This window comes from Gouania willdenowi, chromosome 12, assembly GCF_900634775.1.
Source record: "Gouania willdenowi chromosome 12, fGouWil2.1, whole genome shotgun sequence".
NCBI lineage: Eukaryota > Metazoa > Chordata > Actinopteri > Blenniiformes > Gobiesocidae > Gouania > Gouania willdenowi.
In genome coordinates, this window is record NC_041055.1 from 8,338,422 (window position 1) to 8,358,643 (window position 20,222).

Below are 20,222 nucleotides of genomic sequence, written 5' to 3' on the forward strand. Positions count from 1 at the left end.
GGCTGAATCTGCACCAGTAAAACATGCATGAAACAAAACCTGCGGCTGTAATAAAAGCCAAGTAGAGGCCGTGTTGGTGACCCCACTGGAACTGTTTACATCTTGATTTTATGCACTCACATCTCAGTTCTTTGTACACTATTCATAGTGTTTTTTCTTATCTGATAAACAGAGAAGCAGTGTATAAAGTGACATCTTTTAAAATATGACATCACTATAAACAGCTCAGAGAAGCCGCAAATATTTCTGGAACAGAAATAATTTAGCATGTGGTAAGCTGTAGATGTATAGTCTCTATTGTGTATTAGGGGAATAGTGAAATACATAATGAAATACCTAATTTTGTTGTGGTTCATCGGATCTCTATAACAACTTTACTTTTGTCTGATGAAGAATGCATGTAAACCCTTAAAGAGTAACTGGATCCTGTTGATTCTTGTAGCTTCAGTTCTGAAACTGACTATGACAAACACGGAAGTAGAACAGCTCAGGGTTTCTACCCTTTTCTGTCCATCGTTGGTGGATCTGATTAGTTGGGAGTCTGGGATTTGTACTGGGGAGTTGATTCGTCTTCATTGACCTACTGAGTGACTCTATAAAGGGTATCAGATTGGTGTTCAGTTTTTTAGGAGTCAAGAGATGTTAGATTGTAGGATAATTCCAGGTCATTTCAACAAATGGCCCACATACTTTGGTCTCAAAAATACATTTTTACCAATTGTTCCTCAATTATTCAATAGGCACACTGTAATTTTTTAGCTTGATAGGATGAATATTTTTTGAGATATGGCCAATTTAGTGAGTGGGGTATTTGTCAATTTTTGCGCATTCTTATTTTCTTCCATTTTCAGCTTTTAATATCTCAAGAACTACACCACATAGGAAACTTAACAACTGAAATTTGGTATACTAATACACCTCTACCTATTCTCCCAAAATATACAAAAAAGATCTGCTATACATCCTATCTGGTGGACATGCCAGTGCATCGATATTGATGCTGTTTTATTGAATTTTTTTTTTACCTCCCTCATTGCATTGCCTTTTTGCTTATGTAGTAATATAGACACTGTAATTCTATTGTGTTGCAAATTCAATGATAAAACCAAAAAACATAGTAGCTGTGTTCTTTTGTATTAAGATGCTTGTAACCAACTTGTAAAACCAAACAGTAAAGTAGAAATTTTCTTGCACTGAAAGTTTTAGATTTTATCTTAACTTTTGAAGAAGAAGAAAGAAGTCTCGTAGTCATAGGGGCAGCTGGCCTAAGCTTTTATTTAGGCAATTGTATTATGCAAGTTATTTCTTGTACAGTAAGTAAGTTTTTATTTGTTTAGCAGGAATAAATGTTACCTTTTGTCTTAAGTTTGCCTTTGTGTGATTACATCATTGGAATAAGTTTATTTAAGATTATCTTATACAAACTGTATTGTTTTGATGCCATAATTTTCCTTAACACACTATGCATTGTATCAATTTCGGAATCGAGAATCGTTTGAATCGAGAATCGGTCAAAACGAAGATCTATGTTGAATGGAATCGTGACCCTAAGAATCTGAATCGAATCGAATTGTGAGACACCAAAAGATTCACATCCCTATTGTATTATTCCATTTTTTGAAAATTTGCCGAGGGCACCCAATGACCTGCTCTCAACAATTGCAATGACTCATCTTTAAAGTTTCTTGTGTCTACATGATGGATGGAAACACACTTTTGTGAATGTGGAAGCAGGAAACTAGACTCACCAGATCAGGCCTTCTGCAGAGCTTCACCACAAACTCATGCTATGCACATTATTCTCTGCCCAGCAATGGGATATTTCAGTTTGATGTGGTGTTAAACGAAAAGGGAAAAAAGTCAGGGGCACCGTCAGAGTTTGTTATTAATGGATCATCAAGTGCATGGAAATGAAACCAACAGCTGTGGAATCATTTGGAGTCAGACGACAGCTTCAACTGATGCTTTAAAAAACCGTTTCAGGACGAACGGGGATGGCGGACTCAGCATCCACATTTCTCAGCGAGCGTTGACGTACATCACTGGGTCACAGCTGTTTGTGTGTTTTAAGAAATGACGACTTCATCTGGCATCAGCTGTTACTGTACTGTTTATGAAACGACAACGTACATACAGCATGGTTGGAAAAAACAAGAAGACAAAAAAGTTCCCAGGTTTAAGTTTGCTTGGCTTTCCATCATCAAAAAGGAAATATAAATCCACTTTCCCTTCATAGCAAATCAACTGGAAGAAATCCAAGGACTAAAATCATCACCGTGCGCTTTGAGAGATGCCACTCAACCGGAGGTGTAAAGACTACTCAAATAGAAGTACTGCTACTTGATTGAAAATGTTCTCAAGTAGAAGTAAGTCATACATAAAATACTAAAGTACAAGTAAAAAGTAACTCAATTAACTATTAGTCAAAGTAAAAGTTAATAATTATTTCACCCCCCCACATTTATTTTTGGTAATAAATCTAGCCACGGTTCCCTAAACATCTCATGTATAAAACTTAGGAAGGGAGAGACCAATTCTTGCACAATTGGAACTTCATTTATTTTCCACAAAGGCATCTGTGTAAAATAAAAGGTGTGTCAAAATACACATATTTTTAAATTAAAAAATACCAATGAATTAAATTCAAAATAATAAAAAAAAATGCTCAGGCATTTTAATGTGATTGGTCGGCTATGATGTGATGCATTTGATTGTTGTCTGGTCATTTCATTTTCTATACTATTGCAATATCCGTTGATCATTTTAAAACAAAAAATGATAATTTACTCAGCAACAGTTTGGTGTAGAAATGTAACAATTTACTTCTTTTAAAACATACTTAAGTACAAGTCAAATTACTGATTTAATAATATACTCAAAAAGTACCCATAAAAGCTACTCACTTACAGTACCGTGAGTACTTGTAATCTGTTACTTTCACCTCTGCACTTAACCAATTGAAAATGAGCGCTCTCCTCCTTAGGAGGTAAAAGATGCTAACAATCAGCCTGGATTTGCTCTCTGCAGATTAAAAGGTCAAACTAACAAGTGATACACGTATTAAAACGAGTGTGTTTAGTCTGAGGGATGCTGCTCACATCACAACATTACATCCAACATAGAACAGCAAACCAAAAGTGGCGAGCTTGTTCAACGTGTTCCGAGTCTGGCTTTTGTTTCCCGATGCTGCCGTGTCGTTGTTGTTTGTTTGGCTAGAGCCAGATTCAAAACAGAAGCATGCTTTCTAAATTATCCACTCATGGAAAGTTTGAGAAACTGTTAAAACAATGTTGAGATTTCAAATAGAAAATGCCTTCAAGAAAAACCTGACCAGCTCTAAAATGACCTGAGGGCAGACATGTTTACAGTGGGATTAGTGACTCAAACATGCAGTAAAAAAAGGTGAAAAGAAAAGACGCTTTTTTTTTTTTGTTAATGATTAAAGACTCAAAGATGTCTACTTAAGTTATTAGAGGTAGTTTAGGGATAACTAGAGTATTTTTTAAATGTGGATTACAGCAAAAAAAACAGGGTGTGTAATCCAACTTGTAAAAAGTTAATGCTACCTCGAAAAAACATTACTTCTACTACAATAGCCTCCATAATTACTTTTATGTGTTATATTTTAGCTATTTTAGAACTGTCAAGTTGGCCACCCTCAGAAAGACCTCATAAGGACACATCAAAACAATCAGCAGACAGTCCTAAAAAAAACCTTAACATATTATTAAAAAAGAAGACAAAATAAACTTAAATTATTATTACATAATGTATACATAATCAATATTAAATTAATGATTTAACTGTAAATAATTTCGAAAAAAAAAAAAAAAAAAAAAGTGCAATTTATTATGTAACTGGACTGAAAAATACCTCAACTTTGAATTGCTTTTACAGTAAAGTCTCATCATTATCGTTACAGAAAATAGTGGCATTTTAGCGTGACAGAGAAACAGTGTCATCTGGTGGACACACCGAGTATTACATCAGGATCAAATCCAAATCAACACAAAATGTCAGAAAAATGTATCAACACATTCCACAGTTTAAGTCTCTACCCTAAAATGAGCAGAAAGAGCCGCACTACTAATCATAGTTACTCACTCACTGACAATATATATATAAATCAAATAGGCAATAACACTGTAAGTGGACTGTTAGTCTGTGATATCAGTGACCACCTGCCTGTTTTCACAATTTACAACAATAACTCCGTCTCCAAAAGATGACAAACAGGAGATCAAACTACTTACAGAAAGGGTTTGGACAGAAGATTATAAGGAGAAATTAAGGAAATATAACATATTGTTGGCAGCTCCAAAGGCTAAAGTAACTTGTGTAAAAGTGTTAACATACTTAGCTGCTATGATGTGTCACTACACGATCCGTACCGGAAACACGATCCGTTCTGCGCATGTGCAAACCGTTTCTTCTTTTTCATCTTCTTCGTTTTGTTTAATGGCGGGTGGCAACTAGAGTTACAAATGCACTACCGCCACCTACAATACTGGAGTGTGAACCAGAGAACATATATATATATACATAAATACATATATATATATATATATATATATATATATATATATATATATATATATATGTACATATATATATATGTACATAGATATATAATTTAGGTTATTTTCATTAGTTCAGTTTATTTTAAAATCTTAAACAGTGCTATATTTCCCTTCCTCAGTGTTAAATATATTATTCAGATTAAATACTTTTGGTTATCTGCCAAATTTGTGAACATTGACTTCTTCGCTTTCCGAATTATACAGAGTGGAATTTTCATGTAAAACAAAAAAAAAAAAAATTCAATTTCTGGTATTATCATTACAGCCCAAAAATCAGCAAGGAGCCCTGCAAACACCGTAAAAGTTGTAAAATATATATATATATATATATATAAACTTTCCGTGTCCCACTTCTCTAAATGATCTCCAGTGATTTTGAGCCCCGTCAGTAAAACAGCCTTGAACAAATGTGTTAAAATACAATATGAGCAAAAATAGCAATTTTGCAATTTGCAATTTTCATTTCAAGATTCTGGACTTCCTGTGCATTATTGTCGTGGTCTGATTAAATTTTTTTACTTTCTTGTCATAGTCTACTTCATTGTTTTCATTATTCTACGATTAATTAATCTTTATGGCAATTCCTATCTCGTAATGCATTTTTGGCATACTTGGGGGCGCTGGCGCTTCAGATTTTTTCATTTTTAAAATTAGAAAAAGCCAGAAATTCGAGAGGTGCGCGATTAAATTTTGTTTGAATGTTTGAAACTCTACATAATGGTTCAGTGGGTGAAAAGTAGATGAGTTTGTTCCGACAACGGGAAATGAAGAAGAAAGAAAGAATATTAAATTAAATTAAATAATATTCCAGCACAATAACAATGTTTCCCCCTTTTAGAGTACCATGAACTATACATTTTCGGAAAGCGCGGCAGCATGCCTACAAGATGACAAGAGTCCCTGGTCACTGACGGGCATGTGGCATTTGCATAGGCTCCACCCCTTTCCTTGCAGTGGGCCACTATGAGAGCAAGAAGCCCTTAGCCAGCTTGTGGCTATAAAAATAAAATGTCCTTCATTCAGATTTGATCAACTAACAACATAACATATATCTTAAAGGTCCCATATTATGCTATTTTTCACCCATCTCCATTTGTTCTAAAACCAAATACATGGTATTTGAGGTTTATTTCCCCAAACTCGCTTGTTTCCCAGAGTTTTAGCCTCTGAAAAGTCACTCTCTGAGCATTTATAAAAACAGGCTGTTTTAGGTCCTGCGTATGCATATTCATGAGTGGGTGTGTCTATAAGCGCTGACTTCATGCCTCCCTTTCAAAACGAAGATCAGTGATCACCAAAACAATTTTATTTTGCTATCCACACACTGTTGTTATTGTGAGGACAATTTTCCAGTGCAAAACCCAATTAAAACATTTCTTGACCTTTTTTTCACATTATTCCACTAAACTCTGAATGACTGTTACATGTACATGTGTTCATCTATTTATTTATGTTCCTGATGATAGATTTTATTTTTTGTTATTTTTTTATTGTTGTGTTTTATCAGTGGTGTTGGTAATAAAGATGATGGGAAAATGTATTTTGGTCTTTTTGTGGCTTTTTGCTTCGTTCGGTTTCTGTGTCTTTAAACTGAGTCTCAGTCAAACCACTTCACTTCCTGGATCACACAGCAACATCCTCTCTCAGCTCTTGGCTCCTCCCCCTCAGATCTTCACTGTGTCCTTTGGTGTAATCAGATAGTGCTGACTCAGGCTGTAAAGTAGCTTTGCACTCAGACGCTCTGACTGGTTTTCAGAGAGAAGCAGTTACTGGGACTTGTGAAATGGAGCAGGAAGGAGCTGATCTGTACGGAGAGACCTTCTCCTGTTCCATCTGTCTGAACCTCCTGAAGGAGCCGGTGACCATTCCCTGTGGACACAGCTACTGCAGGACGTGTATCAGCAGCTTCTGGGATGGAGAAGCTGTGAAGGACATCTACAGCTGCCCTCAGTGCAGAGAGGCGTTTACACCAAGGCCTGTCCTGGTGAAAAACACCATGTTGGCAGAAGTAGTGGAGAAGATCTGCTCTCGTCATGATGAGGTGATGAAGATCTTCTGCCGCACTGATCAGCAGTGTATCTGTTTTCTCTGCTCCATGGACGAACATAAAGGCCACGACATGGTTTCAGCTGCAGCAGAAAGAACTGAGAAGCAGAGAGAGCTGCAGGAGAGTCGAGCTGACGTCCAGAAGAACATCCAGGACAGAGAGAAAGATGTGGAGCTGCTTAAACAGCAGGTGGAGACCATCAACGTCTCTGGTGATCAGACAGTGGTGCACAGCGAGCAGATGTTCACTGAGCTGATCCATCTCCTCCAGAAAAGAAGGTCTGAGCTGAAGAAGGAGGTCCGATCCAAGCAGCAGACTGAAGTGAGTGCAGTCCGAGCGCTTCAGGAGAAGCTGGAGCAGGAGATCAGTGAGCTGAAGAAGAGAGACGCTGAGCTGCAGCAGCTCTCCCACACTGAGGATCACATCCAGTTTGTCCTCAGCTACAGCTCCCTGTCAGCGCTCAGTGTGTCCACACACTCCTCCATCATCCTCACAGCTCCTGAGAACTGCTTTGAGGAGGTGACAGCAGCTGTGTCAGAGCTCAGAGAACATCTCCACAAAGTCCTGATGGAGGACTGGACCAAAGTCTGTCAGACTGTGGAGAGAGTGGATGCTTTACAACCAGAGCCGACGAGCAGAGCTGGATTCTTAAAGTATTCACAGGAAATCACTCTGGATCCAAACACAGCTTTCATTAAGCTCAGTTTATCAGAAGGAAACAGAAAAGTAACAGGAACGAGAAGAAATCAGGATCATCCTCCTCATCCAGACAGATTCACTGGAGAGTTTCAGGTCCTGAGCAGAGAGAGTGTGACTGGACGTTGTTACTGGGAGGTGGAGTGGAGAGGGAGAGTTTATGTAGCTGTTGCATACAATAGTATCAGCAGAGCAGGGAGTGAATGTGGATTTGGTAAAAATAACAAATCATGGTCGTTATTCTGTGATCCAGACATTTACACATTTAATCACAACAACATCATCACTACAGTCCCAGGTCCTCATTCCTCCAGGATAGGAGTGTACGTGGATCACACAGCAGGTATTCTGAGCTTCTACAGCGTCTGTGACACAATGACTCTCCTCCACAGAGTGAACACCACCTTCACTGAGCCGCTCCACCTCGGACTCTGGGTTTGTTGGGATGGAAATACTGCTGAACTCTGCACAATCTAACACACACACACACACACACACACACACACACACAGCTGGATGAAAGTAAGCTTGTACAATATATTTTTAGGTTTCACATGTAAAAAATATCTATAAAGCTATAAAATCTAATTGTAACAAATAAAGTGAGTGAAGTCATTTGTTGTTGTTAATGTTCTTTCACACTTTGAATGATAGGATTTAAAGGAGACATATCATGGTTTTAAATCCTTCCTTTTTACATATAAATCATACAGTTGTGGTCTATATAAAGCGGAACTGCAATGCTTGGGTCTGAAATACCTTATTATTACAGCTCCACAGGCCCCTTTTCTACCCTTTTCTGATGTGCTTCTGACAGGAACTCGTTTTGGTGCGGTCTCTTTGTTAGGGAACAAGCAGTGAGGCAAGGACACAAAAGCTTTAAATTTCCAAAAAAAGGTGCTTTATTGGCCACAGACAAACACAGGCCAATGAAAGAGGTCAACTTCATGTAACATTTTTAACATAGAATGTGCAAAGAGAACTGACACAAACTAACTGACCCATCAAATGAGACAGGAGTCAACTTAAATACAGTTTGGACCATACCAAATATAAATAAGCAGAAACACAGGGGATAAACAACCAAAACTAAGGGACAAACACAGCCCCCTTAACCCCAGTCCCCCTCTGCAATGGTCTGGTCCACTTAAGGCCGCCTCCAGCTCTCTCCAGGCCAGCCCCTCGCCACCTCTCTGTTCTTCTTAAAGGGACAGAGAATAATGTCAGTGTCAATCATCAAATGATTTAGGAGTTGTTACCTCTGTGTGGCCTGGCCATCACACTCTTTAAATGCAAATGAGACACTTCATACTCCGCCCCCTCTCCAGGTTGCAGAGGTGACACTCGGTTCAACTCCACCCTGCTCGGCCATTTTTGTAGTTTGATAGAAGAGATATGGCTATGTAGCGGTGCATAAACTTTTTATTCACACGTTATTTACAAAATGTCAACAACGTTAGACTTGTCCATCCAGCTTTACATGTTTGAGCCAGAGTCTGACCCAGCGGCGCGAGATTAAAATGAAGTGATGAACCTGCAGAACCCTAACAAGTGAGCTAACACAAGCACCGAGCTAACGCTAGCGCCAAGCTAACGTCACGAAAGGCATTTTAATACAGTCTTTTCAAAGACAAAAACGGCAAAATGAAATGACTAATGAAAACTTTAGACTTAAATTAAATCACGTAGGCCATATCATCAAGGATCTAAAACGAGCACACAGCGCTAACATATGAAGACGGTGCAACTGCTAATGCTAACAAAACAATGACAGGGACGTCTTATCATCACACTTTTTAGCGTTATGTACTTAGTCTTTAGGCAAATCCTTCTTTATACTGGCGGAGGTTGCTGAAGCAGTCATCCTTGAAGTGCTTCACACACACAAAAATGACCTTACCCACAGATGTGGGTACATTTCCATAAAAAATAAAACTCAACCAGGCACTTTGAAAAGGTTCTGATGCTGGGAGATGGTGTAATGAAGCGTGTGGGTTACGACATCCAACAACCAAACATTTTGATTTCTCCTCTCGTAACTTCTGCATCCTTGAGCTTGGACTACAAAATAAAAGCGAGAAATAAAAATGGCGGATTGTTCTAAGTGTTGGGCCTGGAGTCGATGTCCTAATGTGGCAGTTCCGCTGCAAATACTGTGACGTCATAGTTCAAAAAACGTAATAGAGAATAGAAAAATTGAAACAGATTGAAAAATGACCAAAACAGAATATAAAGATATCTACGGAGCACCTGAAGAGATTAATTTGAACTTTTCTGTACTAAACAATCTAAATATACAACAAAATGCATTTAAGGGCTGAAAAAGTGGATTTAGCATGATATGTCCCCTTTAAACTGTTTTATTATATACAGTATACATGTTATTATACACACACACATATAAATAAATAGAGAGTTAACAGTGCTGACATGAATATGTAAAACAGTAAAATCTCTGTTTATTTATTCATTTATTTTTCAGGGACAATTCAACATAGTTAAAAGTCAGTTATCAGCTGATGTGATGCACATAGAGTTTACAGCTAGTGCTAATTCACAACTCGTGTCCCTTACAGTGAAATACAGTCAAAACAATAAAACATTTGTATGTTTTTATTTTTTAAGAGCTGTCTTTGTCAATTCATCCTCTCTTTTATTCTTCCTCACTCCTACATGTGCCGACACCCACAAAAACTTCAGTCAAACTGTTAATAAAAATGTATGCATGGATTATTGATTACTATGTATGAATGAGGATGTATTGATTGATTCTCCCACTCCGACTGCATTCAGGGGTGGCTTTAGTGATTTGGAGACCCCAGGAAAGACTAATGTGAGACCCTTCTCCATTTAGACTAAAGCAGTCATAGATAGTGAACAAAACCTATTTGGAGGCAAATCTTTTAAATGAGCAACGTCACAGAACTAAAGACAGACCCAAATGAGCATTGTTTATGTTTTTATACACGTGTCAAACTCAAGGCTTCAGAATCAAAATTCTACGAAAAAAACAACTATAGAACATAATGATGGAACAAATAAGTGATAACACACAATTCAAATAATGTAAATTGTTCATAAATAGAATCAAACACTGTTTAGTTTAGTGCCTCCTAAATTAATATATTACTATAGTTTTTATCATTTCTGATCATCTCCCACCTGGTGTGGGACCAAGACTGACCCTTGTATTTTCAGTTCATGTTCTAATCACCATCATTTTATCATCAATATTATGATTATCATTTTTAAATATAAATAAACATTACAAAACCGCATATTTTTAATGTTTTCGCTTGATAATTTTTCACTTTCTCTCTCTCAAAGGCCCCTTTTGGTGCCGTGTACCCCCATTTGAGAACCAGTGCTTTAGAACATCCAGTTCGGCCCACAGGAGAAAGTAACAATTACAGGAAAACATGAATCATTGTGTAAATGATCAATAATTCAGTTGTAGAGAGAAACTAATGAGGTTTATTCCATAAAGCGGGTTATGTTCAAACTCTGAGTATGTTCAGGCTCAAATGAGGGAAACTCTGAATATCCCGTTCCAAAAAGCGAGGTATGTTCTTCTCTGAGTATGTTACCATGGCAACATTGTCCGTGAACTAAACCTGGTTGCTGGCAGGTTTTATCAAAGAAACCCTGGGTTTTTACCTGGCTCCGCCCACTTGAACACCGTTTCTGAACACTTTAATGAACCTTAACACTTTTCTCTGAAACACATTAGTAACATCACACACCACAGACGTGTTCACATCATTACTAATGTTGTGTTGATTTATGTTTTTTTTTGTGTGTGATAATGGTAGTTTTCTTTCTAACATTGTGGATACAGATCATTAAGTGAAAGTCACTGAGAGGTTGATCTACATTAAAACATCTACTGACATCTGTAGTAAAATTCACTGAATACAAACCTGTGGATAATATAAAGGAGGAGATGATAATTTAAATAAATCCACTTTTAAGGCTCAATTGTTGTTTTATATTGTTATACAGTTAAATCTGTAGATCCCGCTTCAGTGTTTTTTTATGAAATTTTTTAGGACATTGAGATGACTCTGGTGACAATATTACATAAAAAAATCAATATAAATGATGCGATATCAAGCGGAATTCACTGTCTTTATATCCAGTGTAACAGGAGGACTCTCTATGCAGACATCCTATGCTGCTGACACGTCTCCTCAGACACATTTTATTCATATTATTCACCACTCGTCAAGTCACTGAAGCAATAAAGTGATGAAGAGACCAAAAAGTGTGACTAATTACTGGTGATTTAAGCCACTATAGTCACTGAAGACTGAACACACCTTTAGAACAGGCTCATATTCATCAAACAACGGCTTATTTCACCCATTACGGTGAATAAATCACTATTTTCCGTTTGGTTGCCATGGCAGCTCGATTGAATCTCTGATCCATTGATGATGGCTTTTTGTCACGCGTGTGCACGTAAGTAACCCAAGGTTTACATACTCAGGGTTGATTAACCCACTTCATACCAGCTTTAATGGAACCAGATACCCAGAGTTTCCCATGGCGGGGTATGTTGACCCAAAGTTTATGGATAGACTCAGAGTTTGTTAACTCTCCTTTATGGAATACACCTCTGGTCTTTGATTTTAACCATTGTAATGGCAAAAACTAACCACTTGGTGGCAGTAGTAACACATACACAGAAATGTGATGATCTGATCCGAGGGCCACATTATGAACATTCAGGTCTGCATTTAGATTTATGATCAATCAATTCATACAGGACAGAACAATGGTTTTGTCTATTTTTGGAGTCATTTTGAACATTTTTATGTCATTTTGTGTGACTTGAAAAAAATGGTATATATTTGTCATAATTTTATGTTTTTGGAGTCATTTTGTTTGTTATTGTTATTTTGTATGTGTTTGTTGTTACTTAGTGTGTTTCAATAAATTCTGTGTATTGTTGTCGTTTCATGTACTTTTGGAGTCTTTTGTTGTTGTTTTGTATTTTTTTCTGTCATTCTTTATAATTTGGTTTGTTTTTTGGAATCAATGTGTGAACTTTTTCACCATCTGGGGTTTTTTTCATGAAAAAAAAACATTCTGATTTTTATCTTATCAAAAAGAACAACATTGCACATACATTTTATCAACTGGTGTTGTGATCTATAATACTACTGATGTAATATATTCTACAATAACATATTGTCTGAGTCTAGTTTTATACAGAAGAGGCATTTATTCAATATATTAAAAAAAAGGTAATGTTTAAGTATCTCAGACCAATACAAACATAAATGCAGATTTAAGAAATATCTGTTTTTAAGGAACTAGATTTATGGTGCAATTGAAAAGATTTTTATGTTGTTGGAATGGATTATCATTCATGGTTTCTTTTGCTGCTATAATTATATATCTTTATACTCAATAAATCTATTCATCAGGTCAACTTGTTATTTTCAGAACAAAGACAAACAGTTTCAGAACATCTGATTCAACTTAATCTTAATCTGACAACACCACAGCCATGTACGTAAGCAAAGAGACAAAACAGGTAAAAATGTACAGATAAAATATCAGTTTGACCCAAAGTCTAAATCATTAACAAATAAGAATAATTATATTTTAAAAATTAAACTTAATACACGTTAAACACTTATGTTATTATATACCTAAATAAATCAAATAAACAGACACCATAGAACCCTAAATGATAAATAATAATGAATAAATAAATAAATCTTAAACATAATTTGTATTGCTTTAAATCACCAGTAAATGTCATCTGATTAACTAACTGATTATTTGATTTCTAAATGTAAAACATCTTCTAATTAAAAGAATACTGTAAGATGACTTGCACATTTCTTCCTGCATGTATGTCTTTGTCTTTGATGAGCTCATGTTTGACCCTGACAATCACAAATGTCTTAGAACCATAACAAAAGAAGTCACATGTCCCAGCCATGTGTCAGCCATAAGAGGAGAAACACCAGATAACAACATGGAATAAAAATGGTGAGAAAACTACGTTCGTGGCCCAGGGAGTGAACAGACCCTGACGCCCACAGCTGTGTTTTAGATGAGTGTCTGTTCTTCTATTGACTTGTTGATTCATTTCTGTCCATCTGTAATAAATTGATTGATTGATTCAGCAAAACCTCTGACTATGTCTCTCTGTATGAAATCTCAGGTACTGAACACGACAGTTAGCTCCAAAACTCTAACAATTGGTGACCCCGACGTGCCTGAGACCCTCAGAGATGACAAAGAGGTTCTGGACTCTGGAGGTGGAGCCAGTAAAAAAGGTGAGAAGCACCTGTTACACAAAATTGCACATATACAGTAATATAATTAATGTCCATGCGGGAACAGCTCCAACCTACAGAGTAAGTAAACACCTGCCAAATTTAGACCTGATAACTGTAAAGATAATAAGAAATGGAAACATTTAAACAGGTTACTTTGGTTTTTCTTTTTTCATTATTTTGTGTATGGGTTAGTGTGTATTGTTAAATATGTCACTGATAGATTATAAGTTCAGACTTCATTTTAAATCATGAGATGAAAATTCCTGACATGATAAGATATTTCTTTACGTCAATGAGTTATACTATAAGTTCAGACTTCATTTTAAAAAGCATGAGGGTGAAAGTCCCCCACGTCAAAGAGGTCACCTGACCATCTACCAGAATAGCCGACGGGCATCTGTACGACCTAGAGTCAGACCCTTTGTAAAACCCAGTGGGCGTGTATAACTTCATTTATTGCTGTAATTTAATCAATGAGGAATCTTAAAGAAGTCTAACAGAGAAATGTATTTGAGTTTGATTATTGTCTGTTGAAATGAATTGTTTGTGGTTAAACTTAACACCTTTTATTTTAAAAGATTAATATTGACTTAATTTAACTGTTATTGTTACGTATTACTTTACATTTTTTAAGATGCAGTATACGTTGGTGTTTTCTTCTCATTTTTAAGAACTTTGATTTAAACATTGACTTTAACATTATATTTTTATTAAACTTTATGGGTTTTTACTGTACATTTGACATTGAATAGTTGTTTAGGTTTTTTAGTGTGCGTTTTAAATATTAGTTGTTTTGAAATTATGATATTACATGTTAATTGTTTATGTTTTTTGTTGGGACATTATTTTAAAAATGATTTGTGTTACGTTAAATTATTTGTTTTTGTCTTTGAAGGTTTAAAAGGCATTTAATATTGATTTACAACCCATTGTAGCAGCAGCTTTATTTGGTGTTATAGACAGATGACATTATACAAAAGGACATGAAAATATAATCACTTTTACAACATTGTTTGTACTTCTACATTGGAAAAATAATTTTAAGCCTAAAGTATCTTTGTGGTTAAGTGACCGCATACAGTTCATACAGTTGGAAAAGATAAAATAGTCACTCAGAGGTTCTAGAGATAAATTCTTCTCCATCTGGGACCTGGTGTTGACATGTTTGGATAGACTTAAAGTTCTGCTAAATACATCCTAGCAGAAACTCCTCTTTTCTTCTTCATGAAAGCCACAGTATGTTCACTCAATAACAACACTGGGTATGATATTATTTATTTTATTTTATCATTCTGTATTTATTTTCTCATCTCCATGGATTTTATATTTGTTGGATATGCAAGTGTCAGATGTCGTATTCCCTATATGCTAGTCTAGGTGAATGTCCTCCAGGAGGGTGGGATGAGAAAACAAAAATGTAAATGTCAGAAACAGTACCTACTCAATACTCTCAACATTTCTAAATAAAAATTATATATATAAATATATAATAAAAATGATATATATATAATAAAAAAATGACTGAACAATGGTTTTGTGTGTTGTTGGTGTTTTGTGTATCTTTGGAGTCATTTTGTACACTTTTATGTCATTTTGTGTGTATTGAAAAATTCGGTGTATTTTTGTAGCAATTTTATGTTTTTGGAGTCAATTTGTTTGTTATTGTCTGTGTATGTGTTTGTTGTTGCTTAGTGTGTTTTTTTCTGTCATTCTGTATATTTTTGTTGTTTTTTGGAATCAATGTATGAACTTTTCTTCATGAAAAAATACATTCAGATTTTTATCTTATCAAAAAGAACAATATTGTTCATACATTTTATCAACTGGTGTAGTGAGCTAAAATACTACTGATGTAATATCTTCTACAATAACATATTGTCTAGACAAGGAGAGTCTAGTTTTATACAGAAGAGGAATTTATTCAATATAATACAAATATAAGGTAATGTTTAATTATCTCAGACCACTCAGGCTGAGTTTTCTTGTTTGTTGTGAGGTTAGGATGCAAAATAAATAACTATTGATCCATCCAGGTTTAGAAAGTTCCTCATCCTTATAGTCCATCCTGTGTGATCCCACGGTGCTTCCTTATACACTTCTGCTGTTCAGCTGAACCTTAAATGCCACTGAAGAGTGTGACTGCTCCTACTTCCTGGTTATTTGCTTCTTGGATGTGTGTTGGTGTGAACAACATTCTTTTACAGAAGGTTTTCAAAACTGTTGTCCTGCTGCTGAATTTCTTTTTCTGGTGCCAGGCTCTAGAAAGCTGGAGTGGGACTAATGTACCTGGAACCAGTCTGGACACACACGTAGAACCACTGGACCCATGTGGAGTTTGCTATCTGCTTTAAAATAGATCCCAAGATCTCTACTTGATAAGAATTACTTCACTAATATTTATAATGAAAAAATAAATGCAGATTTAAGAAATATCTGTTTTATGGAACTAGATGAATTGTGCATAATTGAAAAGATTTGTATGTACAACATGTGTTTATATCCCTTAAATCTGATTTTTTTATTATCAATTTTGTAGCAAAGCTAAGTTTAAATCTTTTAAATCAGATTTAAAATCACTTTTGTAGTAAAAAATTGATTCAAACCTTTCACCATCACATCAGATGTTTCTGATTTTTTATTATATATATTTTTTTAAACAAACATGGGGTCAATCCCCACAAATCAGATTTTTATCATCACTATAGAGTAAAAAAAATGTACAAAAGTTTTTGATGTAAACAGGTTCACTTTTATAGTACACATTGGTTTGAATCCCTCAAATCTGATTTTTAACATTTTTTTGTTAACATGAGTAAAAACACCTTAAAATCAAACTTTTATTATCAATTTTAATGTAAAAATGAATTTGAATCCCTTCATTCTAATGTTAATGATCACATTTTGCAGTAAACATGGCTTCAAACCCCACAGTTACATTTTTAAAATCATTTCTGTCATAAGCATGGGTTCATAAACACCTAAAATAACAGATATATCACATTTTACTGATCTTTATGTGTTCTCTACTGTTTCCTAATCCTGCTGTTCTCTTGGATGTACATCTATATTACAATTATTTTCACTTTGTTGTAGAAGTGAAAATGAGCTGCTGTGATGTCATGAAACAATTAATATTAATTTATTACTACACCTTAAAATCCATCTGAGAAGCTTTAACATTCCACTAAACTCTGAATGACTGTTACATGTACATGTGTTTATCTGTTTATTCATGTTATTTTATTCTTTGTTATGTTTTACTGTTGTCTTTTATCAGTGGTGTTGGTAATAAAGGTGATTTGAAACTTGTCAGGGCAAAATTGTTAGTTTTGTTTATTAACATATTTACTCATAGACCTTATTCTTTTTAAGGCTTTAAGTTGAGACTTTTCATTTCTGCTGTCTCATGTTTTCTTCTCTCTTCTCGAGGTCAGCTTCCCAAAACACATCTTATCCCTCAGACACAGAGGCATCACACACTCACATGCCTACACACACTCACATAGTCACACATACACACCCAATACACATCCATTCATACACACAAACACCATACACGCACACACCTCCAACACTCACAACAATCAGGAGATACCAGAGAACAGGTTGTTTTAACCTAAAGAAGAAACTGTCTCTTTTCACCCTCTTCTTTCACCTCCTCTCTGTCCTCTTTATCTCCTGGGGGGAGGAGGGAGGGGGACTGAGGGGGAATATACGTGATGAGTTAGAACTGTGTGCCACTCGATCACTAATTTTGTCCATCTTTGTACTCCTTTTTATTTAGTTTTATAATAAACCTTTTATATAAAATCATCAAAGCCTCGCCTGGACTCCATCATTCAACCAGAGTAATAAATCATGTCTCCAGATGAGGTCAACCGCAAATTTGCTGTGACAAATTGGCGATCACGAACAGGATCCATCTTCTACTCTGGGGGGCTTCTGCCGTGGACCAGCACCGGAGGGTGGACGCACTTAAAACCCCAAAGCCATTTTTTTATGGCATGGGACTCCGAGTCTGCCCCGCGGTGGTCTGCCCCTCGGACAGAGACTGGACCACGAACCATCGGTTGATCCTTAAACACCAATTCGGACTATTAAGGTAAAGCTGCCTTTTTATATATATATATAAATTTTCATATATATATATATATATATATATATATATATATTCGCTCTGTGTTGATAGAAAGGCAACCAGTCGAGCACTGTATTGATTTTCATCATTCTGGAGGTTCTCTCCTCCTTCAGCTGTTCTGTGTTTTGACGCAGTGAAGGGACTGAAATGAGAGAGGCTCAAATGTTGAAGTTCTTTGCTTTTTAATATTATAAGTTCCCTATATTTTTCTTCGGGCTCGGATATTTTTGTTCAGGCATCTAGTACGGCTGGTCATTATATACTTTGGTTTTGTTCAGGCACCTCCACGGACAGCGTGTGAGGTCCTGACCATAGGATAGACAGGCAACCAAAGTTTCCACAACACCCCGGTGCCATGTACTGAGTTCACCTCTGTACCGATATAAAAATAGATTAAAACCCCAACCCTAACCTAAACTGTAGTGAAGACTACAGGGAGTAAAACACTAATAATGGGAATCAAACAAATGAAGAATCCAATAAACAAATAATATATGCATCCGCATATACAATCTTGGTATGATGTGAAGTCAGATCATGAAACCGGCAAGCTTTCGGTGAGTTTTACTTTTTTTTTAATCTTTGTTTTTATTTTGTTTAAACGTGTGAATGGAATCAGATTTCTCCCTTTGGTTGTTTGGCTTTAATGCTTTCATTTTGGACGAGAGTCGGCTGCTGTGTTTTCTGTGCGCTTTGGTTTTTTTTTTTTTTTTCTCAGCTGAACGTGCGGACGTGTGGCACGGGGAGGCACACCCACACACACACACACAGAGAGAGAGAGGGAGGCACACCCACCCACACACACACAGAGAGAGAGAGAGCCCCACACACACAGAGAGAGAGCCACACCCACACACACACAGAGAGAGAGAGAGCGAGAGATATGATTTACACAAACACACACATTGACTCTATCCAGGCGTAGTGCCCCTCATTGGCCAGTTTAGTGAAAGGTCACATGATTAAGACACTACATACTTGTAATACGGTCTGCCATTAATACATAGATTCCCAAAACTAACAGCGTTAGTCACACAACGTTGTGGTTTCTCACCTTTCCCTCTGCCTACAGAATAGTGCCATTGCAACACAGGCACTATTTTTATTTTTATTTCATTTGATTTCATGTTTGATATATCTGGGGTTCACTCTAAAATGACTATGAGCAACACACACTCAAAAACACACACACAGATGAATACAGTACTTCATTTTATTTTATTTTAATATTACTGTTATCATCATTATCATTTTTTTATTATTTTATTGTTAGTTTCTGTTGGCTTTGCGGTTGTCCCTGAAGAAACGACATCTTCAAAGAAAGCTCTTAATGAATGAAATCACCTCCAACTCTTATGCTAATGAAATGTCAACATCATACAAAGGACCAAGCTTCAAAAGGAAATCGACTATCAAAGGACTCAACTCTCCCATTCAGCAATGCTGCAACAAAATAACTCGCTCAGTCCCAAGTCAACTCTTCATCGTCTATGGAATGGGCCGCATGCCAATTCTGGGATTAACACATCCTGCCCCATCATCAAAGACTGAGAACCTGTAGGCGTCGGAGTTGGTTGGACACTCCCCCACCAATGAGTTGCGGGTTAAACGCCACGATTACTGCCTGAATGATGGGCAGCAACTGCAGACTGATCACACGTCTGCTGGAACATCTTCACCAAAAAAGACACTGTTTCAAAAGCCACAAGGATACCAAGCCATAAGAAGTCCACCACAGCCTTTGGTGGTAGTGCTATATCACTTTAGCCTTGAACTTTGGCATTGGGGGGGACAACTAGCAAATAGCCAACAAGCTTCTCCTTCGATAGTCACGTGCTGTGACGTGCTGTGACGTGCTGTGACGTGCTGACGTGGTGACGTATCGATCATTTCCTGTTTACGCTCTACCGCTGCTTGCAGCGCTCTACTACTGTGTTCTGCTAACTCTAATCAAACTTGTTGTCGTTGATATTTTAGCCTTGAAAACACTTGTTTTAATTTTTTACCGTACAGTTAAACGTACGAAGGTTAAGTAAAAAGCAATCTCGCCTCTTATAGGCAGTGCAATCTCCTTTAAACTTCATTTTGTCCTTAGCTTAGCTTAGCTTAAATTTAGCACCTATGGCTTCTCTCTCCTCCCCTCCGCTCTCCTGCCCGGTGTGTCAGATGTTTAGTTACTCCTCGTCCTCCTTTAGGGACAATGGTAGTTGCATAAAGTGTAGCGTACTGTTAGATATGGAGGCGAGGATCAACAATCTGGAGAAGCGGTTCCGCACCCCTGATACCAAACCCAAAGCTAGCAAGCAGGACCTAGCCGGTGCGGACCGTGCTAGCGCTAGCTTAGCCTCCCCCCCGGCCAGCAATGAGTGGGTTACTGTCCGTGGTAAGCATAGTCGAAGGTCAAAAAGCCGCTCGGGACACCACCATGTTCACGTCTCAAACAGGTTCTCCCCCCTCAGTGA

At 36.8% G+C, this 20,222-nt stretch overlaps 1 protein-coding gene across 1 annotated transcript; it reads left to right on the plus strand.

Moving 5' to 3' along the window:
- The first annotated feature begins 6,305 nt into the window (after positions 1-6,305).
- LOC114473676 (tripartite motif-containing protein 16-like) lies at positions 6,306-15,903 on the plus strand. The gene is made up of 3 exons (XM_028463440.1): positions 6,306-7,758; positions 13,505-13,619; positions 15,878-15,903. The coding sequence occupies exons 1-3, from the start codon at positions 6,364-6,366 to the stop codon at positions 15,901-15,903; spliced, it is 1,536 nt and encodes a 511-aa protein (XP_028319241.1). The 5' UTR covers positions 6,306-6,363.
- Positions 15,904-20,222: the final 4,319 nt, after the last annotated feature.

What these genes read in the sequence shown, in the direction of transcription:
- LOC114473676 (XM_028463440.1), top strand. Translation starts at nt 6,364, where the DNA reads ATGGAGCAGGAAGGAGCTGATCTGTACGGAGAGACCTTCTCCTGTTCC. An exon ending in CGCTCCACCTCGGACTCTGG is followed by an intron (nt 7,759 to 13,504) that starts GTTTGTTGGGAT and finishes ATGAAATCTCAG; the next exon opens with GTACTGAACACGACAGTTAG. An exon ending in AGGTGGAGCCAGTAAAAAAG is followed by an intron (nt 13,620 to 15,877) that starts GTGAGAAGCACC and finishes TTCTGGTGCCAG; the next exon opens with GCTCTAGAAAGCTGGAGTGG.